The 20,657-nt window shown below is 37.6% G+C and overlaps 2 protein-coding genes across 8 annotated transcripts; both read right to left on the bottom strand.

Moving 5' to 3' along the window:
* Positions 1-572: 572 nt before the first annotated feature.
* Positions 573-5,414, bottom strand: LOC127121006 (putative tRNA pseudouridine synthase). 4 transcript variants are annotated; one of them, XR_007803281.1, is made up of 9 exons: positions 5,119-5,414; positions 4,995-5,030; positions 4,044-4,156; positions 3,798-3,946; positions 3,371-3,515; positions 2,814-3,221; positions 2,285-2,722; positions 1,905-2,073; positions 573-861 (listed from the first exon to the last, which is right to left on the bottom strand). XR_007803281.1 is itself a non-coding variant. In XM_051051629.1 (8 exons), exons 1-8 carry the CDS (start codon positions 5,393-5,395, stop codon positions 856-858), a joined length of 1,515 nt encoding a protein of 504 aa, XP_050907586.1. In that variant the 5' UTR covers positions 5,396-5,414; the 3' UTR covers positions 573-855. The 4 variants fall into 4 exon arrangements, 3 of the variants coding, with proteins under 3 accessions (XP_050907586.1, XP_050907584.1, XP_050907585.1); XM_051051629.1 differs by lacking the exon at positions 1,905-2,073 and having other exon boundaries at positions 2,342-2,722; XM_051051627.1 differs by lacking the exon at positions 573-861 and having other exon boundaries at positions 1,338-2,073.
* A 2,133-nt stretch (positions 5,415-7,547) lies between these two features.
* Positions 7,548-19,850, bottom strand: LOC127118467 (uncharacterized). 4 transcript variants are annotated; one of them, XR_007802231.1, is made up of 3 exons: positions 19,029-19,843; positions 15,325-15,413; positions 7,548-7,763 (listed from the first exon to the last, which is right to left on the bottom strand). XR_007802231.1 is itself a non-coding variant. In XM_051048673.1 (3 exons), the coding sequence occupies exon 3, from the start codon at positions 13,719-13,721 to the stop codon at positions 11,265-11,267; it is 2,457 nt and encodes an 818-aa protein (XP_050904630.1). In that variant the 5' UTR covers positions 13,722-14,156; positions 15,325-15,413; positions 19,029-19,850; the 3' UTR covers positions 11,249-11,264. The 4 variants fall into 4 exon arrangements, 2 of the variants coding, with proteins under 2 accessions (XP_050904630.1, XP_050904631.1); XR_007802232.1 differs by lacking the exon at positions 15,325-15,413 and adding an exon at positions 8,932-9,020; XM_051048673.1 differs by lacking the exon at positions 7,548-7,763 and adding an exon at positions 11,249-14,156 and having other exon boundaries at positions 19,029-19,850.
* Between the last annotated feature and the right edge of the window lie 807 nt (positions 19,851-20,657).

Below are 20,657 nucleotides of genomic sequence, written 5' to 3'. Positions count from 1 at the left end.
GGGAAAGGACGTTTCTCGGTTAGAGAGAAATCAGGGTCAACAGTCTGACCTACATATCCCTAGGAAATAAGGATTCAACAATTCACCACTGACTAAATGGATGGTTATCATTCCCAAGAAAACCATAGGCCCAAGAGCCCCTATAAATACATCTTCCCTAGCGGGAAAGAGGGGTAGCTTGTAAATACACACAATACACCTAAATACCACAAAGTTTCTCACCTCATGAGAGCTTGCTCTCTCATCACCATAACACCACCAAACAGGGGATCTCACCACCGCGGGCAAGTCCTAAACCACCTAAAAAAATACTAAGGCTTCTAGTCACCCCTATTAGCTTAGGGGTACCACACATTCTATATTTTTTTAAAAGTATAGTTGTTCCCACTATGGGGCCCCAATAAAACTAACATGAGCCATGTGAATACATTTTTAGGAGTTTTTATAGTTAAAAAAGATTTCCAAATAGTGAGTGTGCGTGTGCGTGTGCGCACGTGAGAGAGAGAGAGAGAGAGAGAGAGAGAGAGAGAGAGAGAGAGAGAGAGAGAGAGAGAGAGAGAGAGTTGTCTTAGTATCTTAGGAGTTACTCTCTTACATTCACAAAACTCTTGGTCACTAAGACAAACACGATCAGACAAACTTTCACACTTTCTCTCTTTCAAGATCCTTTGTTATATACATTGACTATATAAACACTTTAATGGAATATTGAATTTCCTACTTGATAAGGCTTGAGTTGTCTTCAAATTTGATAACCATCATCAGAGAGTTGGAGAGTTATTACCACCGACTTCGACAATTATTAGTGTTATCGTCATCAAAACATTAGGAAGACTCTCAGCATGACCTTCATCTTCATACCTGCAAGCACATTGATCCACAATATCAACAACCAAAAGAGAGTTTTACACTTAGTTTAATTCACAACCAAAATAAATTTTCTCCTAATGAGAAAATACAATTTTGCCTTTACACCAGACCAAACTACCACACAAATATAATGATTTCACTCTCAAAAACATTAAGAAAATGTGTGTGCATGTGTGTGTAAGAGAGAAAGAGAGAGGGATATCTCAAATATGTTTCCTGGCGAGTGAGATAATTTCACTCATTTTGGCTTTTTCTCAACAAAATGTTACAGATAATGAGTTAAAAATTGAGTATACGCTAACTGATGTATCTATATTACTTCTTAAGGACAATCCAATGAGTGTGACACCATTTATGCGGGCGATGCTCCGCCCGATTATGACAAATCCATTTCATCAATTATCTACTTGGTTAAAAAATGATCCTACACCGTATAAAACAACACATGGAATAACGGCATGGGAGTATGCAGCAAGTAAGCCGGAATATAACAAAATGATGAATGATACAATGGCGAGTTGGTCAATACTGTGGTGATTGAGAGGTGCAAGGAAATGTTCAATGGGTTGGAATCATTGGTTGATGTTGGAGGAGGCACAGGGAACCATGGCAAAGGCCTTTGCCAATTGGAGTGCTTTGTGTTTGATCTCCCACTCGTCGTTGATGGCTTGCAGGGAGGTGAGAACCTAAATTATGTTGGTGGAGACATGTTTGAGAAAATTCCTCCAACTGATGCCATTTTATTGAAGGTAAACAGTTATATCACAATTTTATTGATATGTGCTTTAAAACTTAGTTGCAGCCTATCCGTTCGTACCATAAAATTGTTAATTTCCTTTAAATGGTTTTGATCCTTATTACTTTGAATGACAAAGCAGTGGATATTGCACGACTGGAATGATGAGGAATGTATAAAGATATTAAAAAAATGTAAAGATGCAATAGCAAAAAAAGTTTAAAAAAAGGGAAAGTGATTATCATCGGCATGGTGGTGGAAAAAGATAATGAAAATGATGAAACATTTGAAACTCAACTCTTCTTTCATATGTTGATGATGGTAGTGCCTGCTGGAAAAGAGAGAAACAAGAAAGAATGGATCGAGTTGATTTTCTCTGCTAGTTTCAGTGACTACAAGATAACTCCAGTTTTGGGCCTAAGGTCTGTCATAGAGATCTATCCATGATAAAATCAAGCAAACTGCAGCTGAGAAGTGAAAGAAAGTATGTCGGCACTATAATCATTCATATATGTGGTTGTATTTTATGTGTCTTCTCGTCATATATAGCTGTAATAATCGAGGTTTTAGATCTCGTCATAATCAAGGTTTTACCTTTTAAGCACATTTGGTTTTGTTCTGTATAATATATATATTATCAATTTGAACATGACTAGATCAGTTGAACATGAGCAGTACCTTAACAACTGAATACATGTACTATGCATCCGATGTCGGTTTCGCCTTGAAACTTACCTTCCATGTCCTCCAAGCCTCTCTTACTTCCTCCAATTGATCATCTGGAATGCTTGAATACTTATCCAATTTCTCAACCCAATCCGCCCAAGGAGACTTTGACGAGTCAAGGAACTTTGACAATTCAGGCAACATAACAGATGTGTAGAACTCATTGACGGATTTAAGAATTTGTTCTGATTCAACCATGGACACCATTTCAGGCCTGGTGTAGCTTCCACCACTTGACCTCATTCTGAAAGCATTTCCTCTCAAAATCAAGACTTCTGGTGGGGCAATTGGGAGGACGATACGGGAAAACTTGAGGAGTGACAATGAAAAGATGTCTGTTGGAATTAACTTGCGCTTTACGGCCACAGCAGTCCCGACCATTTTGCGTATCTGATGAGTCATTCAATAAGTGTGCATTCAACCGATAGATATGCCATGTAAATTAAACTCTTATTAGGAAATAAAACCAAGTAAGACTTACTTGATGTAGCATGAAGGAATCCCCCCATACATTGATCTCAACATAACGATATCCAAGAAGTGTCTCCAACTTCCCACAGGAACAATGTACGACCTTTCTAAAATGAGAAGCATTTAATCGATCTGCCTCATCTGGTTCATGCAACCACCTTGCGCGAACTCCTAAACTAGAGTTTTGATTATTCAAACTATTTGATTCACTAGACTCTAAGCACTTGTGGCTTTGTTCCTCATCATCGCTCAAAGAATCATCGACATCACTTTCCTCATTCTCTGAATCACAGGCTGATAACAAATTAGATGATGATCCCGTTCTCTTCGACATGTCACCATTTTTTGGTGATTTCCTTACATGGTGTTTTTTCCTGTATATAGACCGAACAGTATAATTATGGAAAGGATGGTCTCCCTACATCAAAAAAGCAACAAAATGTTCCAATGTAAACATTTAGGAGAGGTTTATCATGACTGTAACTAAATTAAATTTGTAATGTATAATAGAATATTGTTAATTCTAGAATAATGAAAAAAAATACAAATGGAAAAAAAAAAGTATACCTCGAAAACACCAAGTATACTGTTGAACTCAGAAATGTGAAAATCTATTTCATCCTCACTAAAGTGACTCTGGATTCCTATTATATCAGCAGGGAGGAGGTAAGAATATTTCCGCAGATTGCACTCTCTTCTAGGATCAAATCTTCTAAAATAAGCCAAAACAATGAAGTTAGAAATATGAATGAGAAGTCATCGTCAATTAAAAATAAAGGAACACTATTAATTATTTAGTCAATTGAAAAATCACAAAATCATAATCAATAGCTCAAATAATGAGAAGGAAAAAAATCATGTGTTTACTATAGAAGAACATGCGTCAAGCATGTATAATGTATGTAACTAAATGATTCAGATAAGAGAAACTAAATTGTTATCGAATAAAATCAAACATCAAACATTTTAAACAATAGGTGACTAATAGTCTTACTTTGTTGAAGGCAATACACTAAAAACTCTGATACTATTAGGAAGATAAGAATTTATGTAGTTTGCCATTTCAATGCCATGATCATCTCCTTTCCATGCATTCTCAGGGATTTCCATCTTAAAGGATATCATTGTTGACAGAGAGTGAACCTAGCAGACACACATCATAAAAGCATAAAGAAATCATGACATTGTGACAATGAAAAACAGAATAACAACAAATTTATGTAATAAGAAGATTACTTACTCCTTTGTCGGTTCTGCTACTTCGGCCCCATTTAATCTTATCCAGATCACCGAAGTTACTATCACGGATGCCACCGACCTTGAAGATAGCAGTTTCAAGTTCTTTCTCAATAGCTACATCGTGTCAAAATTCAAATGCTTTAGCAACACTCATTCTCAATAGTTACATTAAACTTTGTTCATATAAAAAAAAAAGAGCATAATTAAATTTCACTAATGTGAATCTGTATTGGTATATTTGTAAAGAACCCACAAGAGACGGCGCAAAAGGTTCACTAAAGGAAGGCGACGTAACATGTCACTCACACCAGCTTCCTGGACGCCCAATCATTGGAACAGGCACCCGTCATTTGGTTATGGCGCTCATTTCCCCGATCACTCACCCTCCTGTGATAACATGGAGGTGACTGTCCCAGTTCATAACAATATGAGAGAAGGAGTCAAATGGAGGGAGCCACGTTCCTCAAAGAAACGGGGGAAATAACTACCCTCTTTCTCCGCTCCTGAAAATGGAAGGTTAGGAATCTATCTTCTCGGGATCTAAGATCCAGACCTACGAGGTTCTTAAAAATACCTCAACCCTGAGGTTGAAAGGACAGTCAGTTCATTACACAAAACACCACATACAAAGCTTCTCATCATCCCTGCGTGAGCTTGCTCTAACACCACAACAACTCTAAAAACCTCTTATAGCCCTACAGCGCAAAGGATTGTCATGTCATGTATTGTACTTTTAGCGTTTAGCAAGTACAGAATCCAAATCTCAAACATTAGTCAATTTCAATACAATTCCCAAAAAGTTCACACACAAATATCATTTTCATCATTTGAAAAATTGAAACATGTTAACTAAATTAAAACCAATGTTACACAATCAAAAAAAAATAGAATGAAATGAAATGATATATACAATGAAGAACAATAGACAACAAGTAAAGAGTAAAGGTCTTACTGGATAATTTGTGTTCATTCCGTTGAATTTGCAAACCTGTAAATAAAATCAGTAACACAAATTAGCCTCTAATTTCAACAATAATAAAAAAATAATAATAATAAAGTAAGAAGAAGAAAAAAACCTCTAAAATCTGTTCCAATATATCCGACTCTCATAACGACTTTTTTCTTGAGAAAAGGTTCCCATTTGTCGGGGGAGAGAGTGGTGGAAGAACAGAAGCATTTGAAGAGTGTTTTTGGAGGGAGAAGAAGAAATTGGATATTAGGGTTTCGAGTTGGGGAGAAAGGGAATGGCATTGTTGGTAAAGTGGGTACTCTGTTTTGTTTATCTCTTGCAAAAGATAGAAATGGAAGTGAAAGTAAACTGGATGAAGAAGGAAAAGCACAAAGAGAAGACATCAAAAATTCTAAAATTCATTTTCATATTATATTATTTTTGTTCTTATATAAATAATCGTTTTTATACTTAAATCCTTATTTTTAATTATATATGATCTCCTATTAAAAAACATTTATCTATCGATTTATAGACGACGAAATTGAGGGAGAGTTATCGAAACAAAGGATATGAGGCTCAAAATTGTTTCTGTACCCACCCTTCTTCTTGATAAACTCCAGTCCTACGCTCAGTTAATTCACCATACACATTCAACTTTTAAGAGAGTTTGCAGGTGTAAGATCTCTTGAAATGACAGACACTTTATTTTGCTCTTCATGGATATTGGTGACCCTTTGATTCTTGATATGGTGGTCACTAAATCTTGTTTTTATTTTGTTGAGGGTTTTCGTGACCTCCTTTGATTTTTGTTTTGATCCCTAACTTTTGCATGGACCGCTTTTTGAAGCTTTAGTCCATCGGGATTGCCCCGGTTTTTGCCTAAGTCTCCTTTTGGGGTATCGACTTAGCGGGCTTTTTCATTGATTCCCTTTTTTAGAATGTGACTGCCAAGTCATTGGTCATTGAAGAACAACCATCATAACTTTTGAATTTTTCAAGGTTCCTTCGACACTTTAGGATGTGTGTGGAGAATGTCATGTAGTTGATCCACATACGGGATATTTCATTTTGTAATTTGAATGCATAGTTAGATTAACTGAACACTACCCTGCCCCAGGTTTAATGTAAGGTTTTTTAGATCCGAAAGAAACTCCTACTTCTATGCTCGAAGTGGTTGACTAGGGATTAACTCTTTATCTCTCCAGTGTTTGGGGATTTGAACAATGCTTGTACATCATCAGTAGGATTTTATCCGAAAGCATACAGTCAGCAATTATGGGTATTTTGTTTTCGTCATCCTCCCTCAAATCTTTGCTAAAACAAAGGTTATGATAAAGAAAAGTGAATGGGAGAAACACTGATGTATTTTTGTTTTTGATATAAGAGAATAAAAATGAGCGAATGCGAGATAATTAATTCAAAACATGCATCATTACTTCATCAATATTACCATTAAAAACAACAATGTTTAAACACAAGCAGCTTTTAACAACAAAGAAACTACAAGTGCAAAAATAGAAACAAATCAGTCCAACGATTGCCAGTGTTGAGGATGTCTTCCTTTTTTTATGAAACTATCATAGCTTCCACAAGTTGGTCTAGCTGATTTTTCATCGAGTCAAGATCTCCTCTTAATGCAATGTGATTTTGCTCCAATGGATCCATAGTTTTTCAAGAGCTACTTTTAGTCTGATATAAGTGTCGGGAAATCAACTGCAGGTTATGGACGAAGGATGGATGAGTTTTTTGGTATTTTTTTTTTTGGAAAGGTGATATGCAATGCATGACGATTGCAGATGCAATGATATGTGTATGAGTTGTAGTGACATGTTCAGGATCACAGGTTCAAAGTGTTTTCAGATGGATCAAAATAATGGGTAAATGACAGGTATCTCTGATTAATGGAACCCCATGGGTAGGCTCTACAGTTGGTAGGTTCCCAGAGTCATGGATATTTCTTGAGGACGTCACTTCCGTGACGAAGACTCGTCGGACAATAGTATCCTTAAGAAGATCTCATCTAGGTGAGGTCTTTGTATTATCCCAACAAGGAAAACTCCATGAGGATTCTACTACATGACTCTCGAGTCCAGGGTTCTAACAAGGTTCTCAGAGTCATAGATCGAGGTTGGAAATATTACTGTAAGATAGTAATACGTCCAAGGGATCTCATCTGATTGGGGCTTTCGTATTAACCCAACAAGTCTGAAACTTCGTAGGTTAATACTACATAACCGCCGAATATAATGGGTTAAAAGGTCCCTAGAGTCATTGATCCAACTTGAGAATACTATCGTCGTGACGAAAACTCGTCGGGCAATAATATCTCAAGAGAATCTCCTCTAGGCGGGGTCTTCGTATCTTCCCAACAAGGAAGACTCCTTGTGGGCGCCCACTACGCAACCACTGTAACACCCTTCTACCCAAACGACATATTTAAATAGATTATCAGAGTACAACATGTAGAAGAGTTTACATTTCTTACAACATAACAATTATCGCATCACAACATAAAACATATTATTTATTAAAATTAAAACTTCGCAGCGGACAACAACACAAATATTATCATTCATCATATAACAATTCATAATAATGTTCAACATTATTTCAACAAAACATCTCAACATATTAGTCATCATAAACAACGTAAATAATAACTATCGAATCCCATAACCCCGGTGTCACATGACCAGAGCATTTGACTCGACTCTGTAGAATAACTCTACACTTATTCTTCAAACCTCAACAATAGCTACTCCTCTTTATCTGCACATTGCTCATCATAGATGAACGTAAACACATGCAGAAGGGGTGAGAATTACATTATTAAATAATAATATAACGACAGAAATATAAACATAAATATATTTCACATATGACAACACCGCTCATCATAATCATCATAATTAACATACTCATGAACATCAACAAAACAACATATCAAATGCAATGCACACACCCATGCATGACTCAACACGACTCGGTATACCCATTTTGTGACCAACTACAGGATCACCACTCCCAGATTCATCACCATAGAATCCGAGTTCCCCACAAGGAACCAAGCCTCTCAACAAGCCCGGAGTCAACAACATCATTGGAACTCAGTCCGTTCATCACTAGGCATCGGCCTTTCATGAATGCATGCACACCAAACATGCATCATAATCAACATAGCAACAACAGCATCATATAGTCATGTTATCATCATCATTAATAGCATGACATACAACTCAACAAAACAACAACAACATTACAACGATATCACATCGTTACATAACACATTTATAATTAAACACGTAAATTCAACATCTCATCATCATAAACACCTCATACACAATCATATAATCACTATTAATTGTTTATGATACAATTACAGCAACTTACTAAGAGTCTCGCAACTCAACGTACTCAAAAACTCACCAACATTAGCTGCACAGCACAGTTCGCGCCGCCAACATAGGGACGCGCCGCGAACTCCTCCATTTATTCCAGGACGCGCCGCGAACGAAGGATCGCGTCGCGAACAATTAATTTCGCTTCAGTACGCGTCACGAAGCAGGGTTCGCGCCGCGAACGATGAGTTACAGAACTCCTCTGAATCCTGCCCAGTTCGCGCCGCGAACTGAGCTTCGCGTCGCGAATCGCGCGCGAACAGAAGCCCTCTGCTACAGAAACCAGCGCAGCTTTGCTTCCCTACTCGCCATAACTCATACCCCACAGCTAACAACCCAAAATCAACATTTAACAGTCATATATACACAACATACTTCGATTATAACGCATATAACTCAACAAAACTCACAGATCGGAGAATTTCCATCAAAACCCCAACTTTCCCAATCTCCCTAAAATCCCCAAAATTCATCAATAATCCAACATATATCATGAATTTGCTCGCATATTATCGTTTAATAAGGTTCAGACCCCTTACCTCTTTGGATTGAAGGAAGCTCTGAGCACTCTTTGGCCTTTTCCTCTTCCTTCTCTTTCTCTTCAGCGTTTCTCCCCCTTTCTCTGACTCTGAGGCAAAACACGTGAAAACAACCTGAGTTCTCACTTTGGCCTCTTATATCCAATTCCACTTTTACCCTTCCACTCTTCATATTCCAATTACTTTATTTATTTAATTATTATTAAAATAAATATCATCTATAATAATAATAATAATAATAATAATAATTCCCAATAAATCAACTTTATTTAATTAAATTAATAAAATAATATTAACTCAATTAAATAATTCTCTTATTTTAATCGGGGTGTTACAACTCTCCCCCACTAAAAGAGTTTTCGTCCTCGAAAACATACCTCAAGCAAATAGAGCCGGATACGACTCCTTCATCTGATCTTCACGCTCCCAAGTCAATCTCTCACCAGCTGGACCTCCCCAAACAACTTTCACTAGAGCAATCTTCTTACCTCTCAGGGTCTTCTCTTCTCGGTCATCTATCCGAATTGGCAACACCTCAACGGTCAAATTATCCCTCACCTGGATATCATCCAACTGAACAACATGCGAAGGATCCGCAATATATTTTCTCAACTGAGATACATGAAACACATCATGCAGATTAGAAAGCGACGGCGGTAAAGCTATCCGATACGCCACTTCCCCAACCCTCTTCAAAATCTGATACGGACCCACAAACCTCGGAGTAAGCTTTTTAGACTTTAAAGCTCTACCCACACCTGTCGTCGGAGTAACTCTCAAGAACACATGATCTCCCTCTTGGAACTCAAGTGCCTTTCTCCTCTTATCATGATAACTCTTCTGACGACTCTGAGAAATCTTCATTTTCTCCTGAATCATCTTAATCCTTTCAGTCGTCTGCTGCACAATCTCAGGTCCGAGAACAACACTCTCACCTGATTCATACCAACACAATGGAGTTCTACACCTCCTACCATACAATGCTTCATATGGAGCCATACCGATACTAGCATGAAAACTATTATTATAAGTAAACTCCACCAACGGCAAATAACTATCTCAAGAACCACTCTGCTCCAACACACAAGCTCTCAACAAATCCTCCAAGGATTGGATAGTTCTTTCAGTCTGACCATCAGTCTGAGGATGATAAGCTGAACTCAACCTCAACTTAGTCCCCAACGCTTTCTGCAAACTTTCCCAAAATCTAGAAGTAAATCTGGGATCTCTATCAGACACAATACTGGATGGAATACCATGCAGCCTCACTATCTCCTCAATATACAACTCTGCCAACTTCTCTAAAGAGTGATTAATCTTCATCGGCAAGAAATGCGCCGACTTAGTCAATCGATCCACAATCACCCAAATAGAATCATTACCTTTCACCGTCCTCGGCAATCCCGTCACAAAATCCATGGAAATGCTATCCCACTTCCATTCAGGAATCTTCAAAGGTTGCATCATACCTGCCGGTTTCTGATGTTCAATCTTTGACTTCTGACAAGTCAAACAGGCATACACAAACTTAGCAACATCTCTTTTCATACCAGCCCACCAAAACAACTTCTTCAAATTTTGATACATTTTAGTTGCACCTGGATGGATACTCAATCCACTCCTATGGCCCTCTTCAAGAATACTCTTTTTCAATTCAGACACCTCAGGAACACAAACTCTACCTTTAAATCGCAGGATGCCATTCTCATCAATCTCAAAATTACCACCATTACCCTGGTTAATCATAGTAATATGATCAACTAGAGCGACATCAACTTGCTGACCATTCCGAATATCTTCCAGAATTCCACTAGTCAACTTCAGCATACCCAACTTTACACTATCAGTGGAAACTTCACAACCCAAACTCATATCACGGAACTGTTCAATTAACTCAAGCTCCCGAACCATCATCATAGACATATGTAGAGACTTTCTACTCAGCGCATCTGCAACTACATTAGCCTTACCGGGATGATAACTCAATTCAAAGTCAAAATCCTTCAGTAATTCTAACCACCTTCTCTGCCTCATATTTAACTCTTTCTGATCAAACAGATACTTCAGACTCTTGTGATCACTGAACACTTCGAATCTGGAACCATACAGATAATGCCTCCACATTTTCAACACGAATACAACAGCTGCAAGTTCTAGATCATGCGTAGGATAATTCCTCTCATGAACTTTCAACTGTCTAGAAGCATAAGCTACAACTTTACCATTCTGCATCAAAACACCACCAAGACCCATCAAAGAAGCATCACAATAAACAACGAAGGACTCACCAGGATTAGGCAAGATCAACACTGGAGCACTGGTCAACCGCCTCTTCAACTCAACAAAACTCGCTTCACAAGCTGCATCCCACACATACACTTGACCTTCTTAGTCAACTGCGTCAACGGCAATGCCAACTTAGAGAAGCCCTCAACAAATCTGCGATAATAACCAGCTAACCCCAGAAAACTGCGTATCTCAGTAGCAGACTTCGGAGTCTCCCACTGTAATACAGCAACAACCTTAGCAGGATCAACAGAAATCCCACCACTCGAAATCACATGGCCAAGGAAACTCACTTCCTTCAACCAGAACTCACATTTAGATAACTTTGCATATAATTTCTTTTCTCTTAACACCTGCAAAACAATTCTCAGATGTCCTGCATGCTCTTCTTCCGTCTTAGAATATATCAATATATCATCTATGAACACCACAACAAAATTATCAAGGTACGGATGAAATATACGATTCATATATTCCATAAACACACCTGGAGCATTAGACACACCGAACGGCATCACAGTGTATTCATAATGACCATACCTCGTACGGAAAGCAGTCTTCGCAATATCATCTGACTTCACTCGGATCTGATGATAACCCGACCGCAAATCAATCTTACTGAAAACATGAGCTCCAACCAACTGGTCCATCAAATCATCAATCCTCGGCAATGGATACCGATTCTTGATAGTCACCTTATTCAACTGCCGATAATCGACACACAACCTCATCGAACCTTCTTTCTTCTTCACTAACAATACTGGTGCACCCCAAGGAGAAACACTTGGACGCACAAACTTCTTCTCAAGCAATTCTTCAAGTTGCTTCTTCAATTCAACTAATTCAGTTGCCGACATTCTATAAGGGGACATCGACACTGGACCCGTACCTGGTACTAAGTCAATGGCAAATTCGACTTCACGTTCTGGAGGTAAATCACTTACATCCTCCGGAAACACATCCTGAAATTCACAGACAACAGGCAAATCTACACTCACCACTTTCTTATCCGCTTGCAGAGACGCAAATAAAGCGAATATCTGAGCTTCATCTTTCACAAAATCCCCCACCTGCCTAGCAGATAGAAATCTTGCCTCATCATTCTCACCAACTTCAGAAAACCGCACCGTCTTCCTATAGCAGTTGATAAACACGCCATAGAATTCTAGCCAATTCATTCCCAGAATAATATCAATTTGGTGCAAGGGTAAGCACACCAAATCAACCACGAACTCTCTCTCAAAGATCGTCAAATGACAACCTCGACAGACAACAGAAGTCTTCACAGAACCATTAGCAGGAGTATCTATCACCATACTTCCGCCTAGGGACGACATAATCACACCAATCCTGGTCGCACACTCATACGAAATAAACGAATGGGTAGCACCAGTGTCAACAATAGCAAGCAATTCAACATTATTAATCAAGCAAGTACCTTTAATCAGATTATCTTCTTTAGGAGCTTCAGTCCCACTCAGAGCAAACACCCTACCAGTAGTATGAGCTGCAGTAGCCGCCTTCTTCGGTTTCGAGCACTGCGAACTGATATGGCCTTTCTCGCCACAATTAAAACATGTCGGACCAGCATCCTTACATTCAGTAACTCTATGACCAGCCTGACCGCATCGGAAACATCTCAGCACTTTCTTGGTACAGCTATCAGCACGGTGGCCTGGCTCGCCACACTTGAAACATTTACCAGCTATGGGAGATCCTCCCCCACTTGGCTTCTTCGCATCTACCACTTTCTGCTTACCTTTACCATTCGGAGATGCATAAGGACTACCACGATCCTTATTCTTCTTCTCACTAAGACTCTTGTAGTGAGCAGTCCTAGCCTTGCTATCTTCGTCAAATATCCTGCACTTATTAACCAGTGTAGGAAACCTACGAATCTCCTGGTAACCAATGCCTTGTTTGATCTCGGGACGTAACCCGTTCTCAAACTTGACACACTTGGATTCCTCAGCATCAGCATCATTATAATGAGGACAATACTGCACCAGCTCCTCAAACTTCGAAGCGTAATCAGCAACAGACATGTTACCCTGCTTCAGTTCTAGAAATTCCATCTCCTTCTTACATCGCACATCAGCAGGAAAATATTTCTCCAGAAAGACCGTCTTGAACCTTTCCCAAGTCATCTCAGCACCTGGTACTTCAATTCTCTGGCGAGTGTTATCCCACCAGTTTTCAGCCTCTTCAGATAACATATGCGTACCAAACTGCACCTTCTGTGCTTCAGTACACGTCATCACCCGGAAAATCTTCTCAATTTCCCTCAGCCAAATCTGAGCACCATCTGGATCATAGCGCCCTTTGAATGTAGGAGGGTTATTCTTCAGAAACCTTCCCAAATTCCTAAACTCGTCGACCGGCGGATTCTGCTGCGCCTGCATAGCCTGCGCCATAGCAGCCAAAGCCTCAGCAATCGCACGGTCATTTTCTCCAGCCATACTCTGCACAACACAGCCACCACCGTTAAATATCGACAGTGTCATTTACACTAATCGACCAACAGGGAAAACATCACGTTATGACTCGACTGGACTGACTATGCTCTGATACCACTAATGTAACACCCTTCTACCCAAACGACATATTTAAATAGATTATCAGAGTACAACATGTAGAAGAGTTTACATTTCTTACAACATAACAATTATCGCATCACAACATAAAACATATTATTTATTAAAATTAAAACTTCGCAGCGGACAACAACACAAATATTATCATTCATCATATAACAATTCATAATAATGTTCAACATTATTTCAACAAAACATCTCAACATATTAGTCATCATAAACAACGTAAATAATAACTATCGAATCCCATAACCCCGGTGTCACATGACCAGAGCATTTGACTCGACTCTGTAGAATAACTCTACACTTATTCTTCAAACCTCAACAATAGCTACTCCTCTTTATCTGCACATTGCTCATCATAGATGAACGTAAACACATGCAGAAGGGGTGAGAATTACATTATTAAATAATAATATAACGACAGAAATATAAACATAAATATATTTCACATATGACAACACCGCTCATCATAATCATCATAATTAACATACTCATGAACATCAACAAAACAACATATCAAATGCAATGCACACACCCATGCATGACTCAACACGACTCGGTATACCCATTTTGTGACCAACTACAGGATCACCACTCCCAGATTCATCACCATAGAATCCGAGTTCCCCACAAGGAACCAAGCCTCTCAACAAGCCCGGAGTCAACAACATCATTGGAACTCAGTCCGTTCATCACTAGGCATCGGCCTTTCATTAATGCATGCACACCAAACATGCATCATAATCAACATAGCAACAACAGCATCATATAGTCATGTTATCATCATCATTAATAGCATGACATACAACTCAACAAAACAACAACAACATTACAACGATATCACATCGTTACATAACACATTTATAATTAAACACGTAAATTCAACATCTCATCATCATAAACACCTCATACACAATCATATAATCACTATTAATTGTTTATGATACAATTACAGCAACTTACTAAGAGTCTCGCAACTCAACGTACTCAAAAACTCACCAACATTAGCTGCACAGCACAGTTCGCGCCGCCAACATAGGGACGCGCCGCGAACTCCTCCATTTATTCCAGGACGCGCCGCGAACGAAGGATCGCGTCGCGAACAATTAATTTCGCTTCAGTACGCGTCGCGAAGCAGGGTTCGCGCCGCGAACGATGAGTTACAGAACTCCTCTGAATCCTGCCCAGTTCGCGCCGCGAACTGGGCTTCGCGCCGCGAATCGCGCGCGAACAGAAGCCCTCTGCTACAGAAACCAGCGCAGCTTTGCTTCCCTACTCGCCATAACTCATACCCCACAGCTAACAACCCAAAATCAACATTTAACAGTCATATATACTCAACATACTTCGATTATAACGCATATAACTCAACAAAACTCACAGATCGGAGAATTTCCATCAAAACCTCAACTTTCCCAATCTCCCTAAAATCCCCAAAATTCATCAACAATCCAACATATATCATGAATTTGCTCGCATATTATCGTTTAATAAGGTTCAGACCCCTTACCTCTTTGGATTGAAGGAAGCTCTGAGCACTCTTTGGCCTTTTCCTCTTCCTTCTCTTTCTCTTCAGCGTTTCTCCCCCTTTCTCTGACTCTGAGGCAAAACACGTGAAAACAACCTGAGTTCTCACTTTGGCCTCTTATATCCAATTCCACTTTTACCCTTCCACTCTTCATATTCCAATTACTTTATTTATTTAATTATTATTAAAATAAATATCATCTATAATAATAATAATAATAATAATAATTCCCAATAAATCAACTTTATTTAATTAAATTAATAAAATAATATTAACTCAATTAAATAATTCTCTTATTTTAATCGGGGTGTTACAACCACCAACTTAATCTTATGGTTTTTTCTCAGACTCGGGTGGAGAGCCTATCTCACAAAGCATCACCGACCAAAGAACCCCAAATAAAACATATTCAATAAATCACAATACAGTAATCATGACAGCATAATAATAACAGAATAAATAACAAACAGATAAAATTAACACACAATACATCAACTGAACTAAGTTAGGCTTCACTCTCTTTTGCTTGGAGCTAGTCCCCAGCAGAGTCGTCATCTGTCGCATCTCGAAAAATACGATTCCTCGCGATGGTCGCGGAAAAAATTATGTTCGAACAGAGTCGTCACCGAACTTTATTTATCCCAATAAAGGGATAGGGAAATATCGATAAAACCTTTAGGAAATGGAATAATGGTCGTCGCAACCATATTCGGGTTCGGGAGTGGATTACGTAAGGGGAAGGTATTAGCACCCCTTACGTCCGTTGTACTCAACGGGAACCTTTTAGTTCTAATGTGCGTTTCGAGTGTTAATTTATGTTTGTTCGTTATCTTCGGGTTATAAATATATTAAGAATAGAAATGGATGGGAACCTCAGAAAGGGAAAAGGGGAGGTTTTTTATTAGTGTGCTCGTGAAGATACAACAATCTCCTGCCTACGTATCCTTATGGTGCAATAAGGAAATCAGAGCATTCGTAGTTCGGGGAACTACGATTGGTTGGTGTTTTTTAATGAACAACTGTGTAGATCGCATTCTAAAGGCTAAACGTTGGCTTGTCTACTCTCAGCGGAGGCTTAAGCATTAGTTTATTGTACGCATCAGAAAGGATTAACAATGTTCTTTTTGAAAGAAGGGTTTTGGTCACACGGGGGTGACAAGTTGAGTTAATATGTTGGATGTTTTGTTTGATCGGTTTCAATTGCACGGGGGTGAGAAGGAGAATATATTTGATGTGTTGAGATATTTTTTTTGGATAACTATTACTCGGATAGTCGAGTAAGACAACTCGTATCCTAACAGTCGGGAAAGGGAATAGAAGACTCTAGACCACTTTCTTTTCCATCCTTAATTATAAAAAGGATTTGATAATAATTAAGGTGTTTTGAATGGATGACGAATACTCGGATAATCGAGTAAGACAACTCGTATCCTAATAATCGGGAAAAGGAATAGAAGACTCTAGACCGCTTTCTATTTCATCTGAGTATTTATGAAAATAGGTTTATGTATGGTTGATATGTTTTAGAATGAACGACAAGTACTCGAATGGCTGAGTAAGACAACTCATATCCAAGCATTTGAGAAGAGGAATTGAAAACTCAAGATCATCTACCTTTTCGTATAGTTTGTTAAGAAAATGATTTGATTAAGTTGTATGTTTGCGGAAAAATGACAATTGTTTGACTAACTGAGTAAGAGAACTCGTATTCAACCAATTGAGGAGTGAAGTTGAAAACTCAAAGTCGACTCCCTTTTCATTTAGCTTAATATGAAAACAATTTGATTTAGTCGGGTTTGAAAGTTTGTAGAGGAACGACAATTATTTGACTAACCAAGTAAGAGGATTTGTATTCAAATAATCGAGGAGAAAAATTAAAGACTCAAAGTCATCTCCCTTTTCGTTTCTTATTATAAAAGAATTTGATTTATTTGTTCTTAAGTGGGTGGAAGTGACGACTATTTGACTAACCGAATAAGAGAACTCGTATTCAAATAATCGAGGAGAGAAATTGAAAACTCAAAGCCATCCCCCTTTTCATTTTCAAATGAAATGTTGTTTGATTGTGATTGGATACGTTCTTTTAATTTTTAATGAAAATACTCGACATCGGATCAAGGTTTTAATTTTGTGTTTTATGAATAGATTGGACTTTATTTTAGTGAATTGTTCATCTACTCGATTATTCAAAAACCGAATAGGTCTCATTGTAAGAAAACCCAAGAGTAAGCTATGTGAGGTTGATGGCGATGCTTTAAAAGCGATCGACTTACAAAGGATTTGTTTTGAGAGGGGGCTTGATGTTAAATCAAGAATTGTGTGATTTGTGTTTGTGGTTTGAATGGTACGGAATGTTAGTAAAGTTATTTACATGTGAGGATGCAAACATGAATCATCTAAATAATCAATTAAACACATGAGATTGATTAAACGATTAATTAAATAATTTGCTCAATGATTAGAAAAATAATTAATTATCTAAAAAATAATCAATTAAAAAAAATCCATTTATCAAAATATGAATCAAATTAATAACTATCTAAAATTAAGAAAATGGAGTTATTTACAAAATGTCATCTATAATAATTAAATTACTTAGGTAATCATTTAAATATAATTTGTTACTTAATGAGTAAATAACTTTTTAAAAAATTAGAAAGTATTTCTTCCTATACTAGCTATACCACATACTAATTTCCGGTTCTCGTCGATCTAGTAAATTATATAGGTTATTCTTGCTTTGTAACAATGTAAAATTCTCATAACAATCCTAAACAAGACTATAATAAAACCAACTGAGGTCAAATAAAAACGTTTTAAAAAAATTAGAATGATGGTAGTATAAATGATATAACTTTGTGTCTCTCATTCCCATTTACTATACCTAATATGCCATTAACAAACATAAAGACATTCACATGATATGGATTAACAAAACGGTGATTAAAAGGAAGAAAAATAAATAAGCAGTGCTAATTAAAAGTGATAGCAGCAGGAAACTGAAGTAAAACACATTTTAAAATGATAGTAAACACTTTTCTCCTAGAGTTACCACAAACAACAGCATTTAGGTTAATCACTATAAAACATGAATATGACACTGATGCAATGATAAGGAAAACAAATCGAAACACAAGAAAGGCTTGTATCAAAGCAGCACAAACATAATGCAACCCAAATCTCGTCCAAGATGCAATGATAGTGAAAACAAATTGAAATACAAGAAAGGCTTTTAGGGAGAATAATAAAAAAAAAACTATAACAGTAGCAATACCAAAACAATACGTAATATAACCGAAGCCTCATATGAATCCTCCATAAAATCAAATTTTAGCAGCAAGCATACTAACATAATAATGTGCCAAAATAAGAACAACTTATAATCATTTAAAAAGTTATTGCAATATCGACATAAATCCAACATTTATTCTGAAACACATTATGTCATAAAATATATGGAATCGAAACAAATTTATGCAGTAAAGCCAATACGTAATGCAATCCTATATTGAAACAAAGTTTGGAGTTATAAACGTGATTCAATAACTAAAACAGAATCAAAATATGAAACCATTTGTAATAGTATTTTCGGTTCAAAATATTACCGAATGCAGAACCGTGAGCGCTATTTAGCTTGTTCTTTTCACAAGCAGTGGGAATATAGTGTCAAGCATGTCTCAAAATACCTGCTGAACGGTGCAGTTTAACAGCTCCAAGAAGATCATTACGAGTAGTTGGTTGCCATGCTTTCGATTTGGGATATGCGGACTCTATTTCTTTTCACTTGATTTTCACTCTAAATCACAAAACACACCAGAACACGATCGCCGATAGTGAATACATCGCCTTCGGAAATGTGTCTGCTACCTCTCGAAACTCTATCGTTAGTGGAGCGAATCTGGTGTTTTTAGCCTTCCATTTTGAATCCTAACCGAACCAGTACCTGCATAAAAAAATCAAAACCAACAGCAATCCAATCGAAAAACGCCTTGTTAACTCGAAATCATCTAAAACAAAGTTGAAGCAAGAGGCTCTGTTGTTGTTCGATGTCGTATCACACCGTTGAGTTGCTATTGCATGGTTTGAGTTTTGCTTGGATGAGTTTCTGGGTTGCGAAGATATGGCCGATGTACGGAAATGAATGTAAGGTTAAACGTCGTGGTGCACCGTTGTGTCTAGCGGTGGAGGGAATATCGACGGAGAAAGTGCATGGTTGTTCACGAAAATGGCGGTGTGTATCGGTGACGACGAGAAAAGGGCGTCGTCGGAGGGTGGAGTTTGTAACGTGAGCGACGGGTGGTGGTGTTGAGAGTTTGTCGGCGGTGCGTGTGGAAGAGGATGAAGAGGAACAATGAAAGTTTTTCCTTCTTTCTTTTTGTTTCAGCCGAGAGAGAGGGTCATGAGTATCTGGTTTTTCAAGAAGATTTCTTTTCTTTTTATTTAATGCTCCGAGAAAGAGACCTCCTTTCCATTGAGGGATCATCGCCAGCTGTCCCTCCTAATGCTAGCTGTCAATCTTTCTTATTTTATTCTCTTTTCAAAAGGGGAGCCAGCAAAATCGTTGGATTGGGAATCCAAAAAGTCTATTAGTTGTCGCCTTCTCATTCGTGGGGAAAGAGAGATATTGTGAGGTGCTAGCTGTCAATTGGCCAAGGAATCCAATGCTATCAATTTATGTTATTTGAAAACAATTATTATTATTTATTATTAAATAAAATTCTTATTAAAAATTTCTAACCAATATTTCGATTTAAATAAATAAAAAATCTCTAATTACTTAATTTGAATATTTGAATCAGAGGAATAAAATGACTGAATATAAATAGAAATTAGATGTAAATTTGTTTGAAAAATTAAATTGAATGCATTAAAATGATCAGTGCGAAATATACTTATTGAAAAAATACAGCGTTTCTTCAAATTCTAAAATAAGTTTGCACCGGTTAAAAGGCTCAGGCGGGTCCAAACGCAACTGAAATAGCTGCTGAAAAATACAACGAGCACACCAGGTTAACTACATGAACCGTAGGTTAATAATACTGGCGTCTGCAATTTTAATTTCGAAACTTTTTATCCGCTGATTTTGTCCGTACTTGAGGAAAGATTCAACCGATTTGTCTGTATTTTCAATAAATTTATTCTGACTGATATTTTAGTTATTATTCATGATGGAATGTATGTCATGTTGTGCATATGATGCAAATTAAAAATGAAGTCGATTTTACAAAAAATTAAATATGTCCGGACAAAATTGGGGTATGACACCTAGAAATCAAATAAATAGACTATCTTGGTTTATTCTGTGATGGAGTGAA

The sequence above is a fragment of the Lathyrus oleraceus genome, chromosome 2 (assembly GCF_024323335.1).
Source record: "Lathyrus oleraceus cultivar Zhongwan6 chromosome 2, CAAS_Psat_ZW6_1.0, whole genome shotgun sequence".
NCBI lineage: Eukaryota > Viridiplantae > Streptophyta > Magnoliopsida > Fabales > Fabaceae > Lathyrus > Lathyrus oleraceus.
Note: the sequence above shows the minus strand (reverse complement) of the source record. Positions and strands in the feature narration are given on the sequence as shown.

Excerpts from the sequence above, each read along its gene's own strand:
- LOC127121006 (XM_051051627.1), bottom strand. The coding sequence starts at position 5,395 with ATGTCTTCTCTTTGTGCTTTTCCTTCTTCATCCAGTTTACTTTCACTT. Across the intron at positions 3,947-4,043 it reads GTAGCAGAACCGACAAAGGA|GTTCACTCTCTGTCAACAAT; the intron begins GTAAGTAATCTT and ends TGTGTCTGCTAG. Across the intron at positions 2,723-2,813 it reads ATTCCTTCATGCTACATCAA|ATACGCAAAATGGTCGGGAC; the intron begins GTAAGTCTTACT and ends ATGACTCATCAG.
- LOC127118467 (XM_051048673.1), bottom strand. The coding sequence starts at position 13,721 with ATGACACTGTCGATATTTAACGGTGGTGGCTGTGTTGTGCAGAGTATG.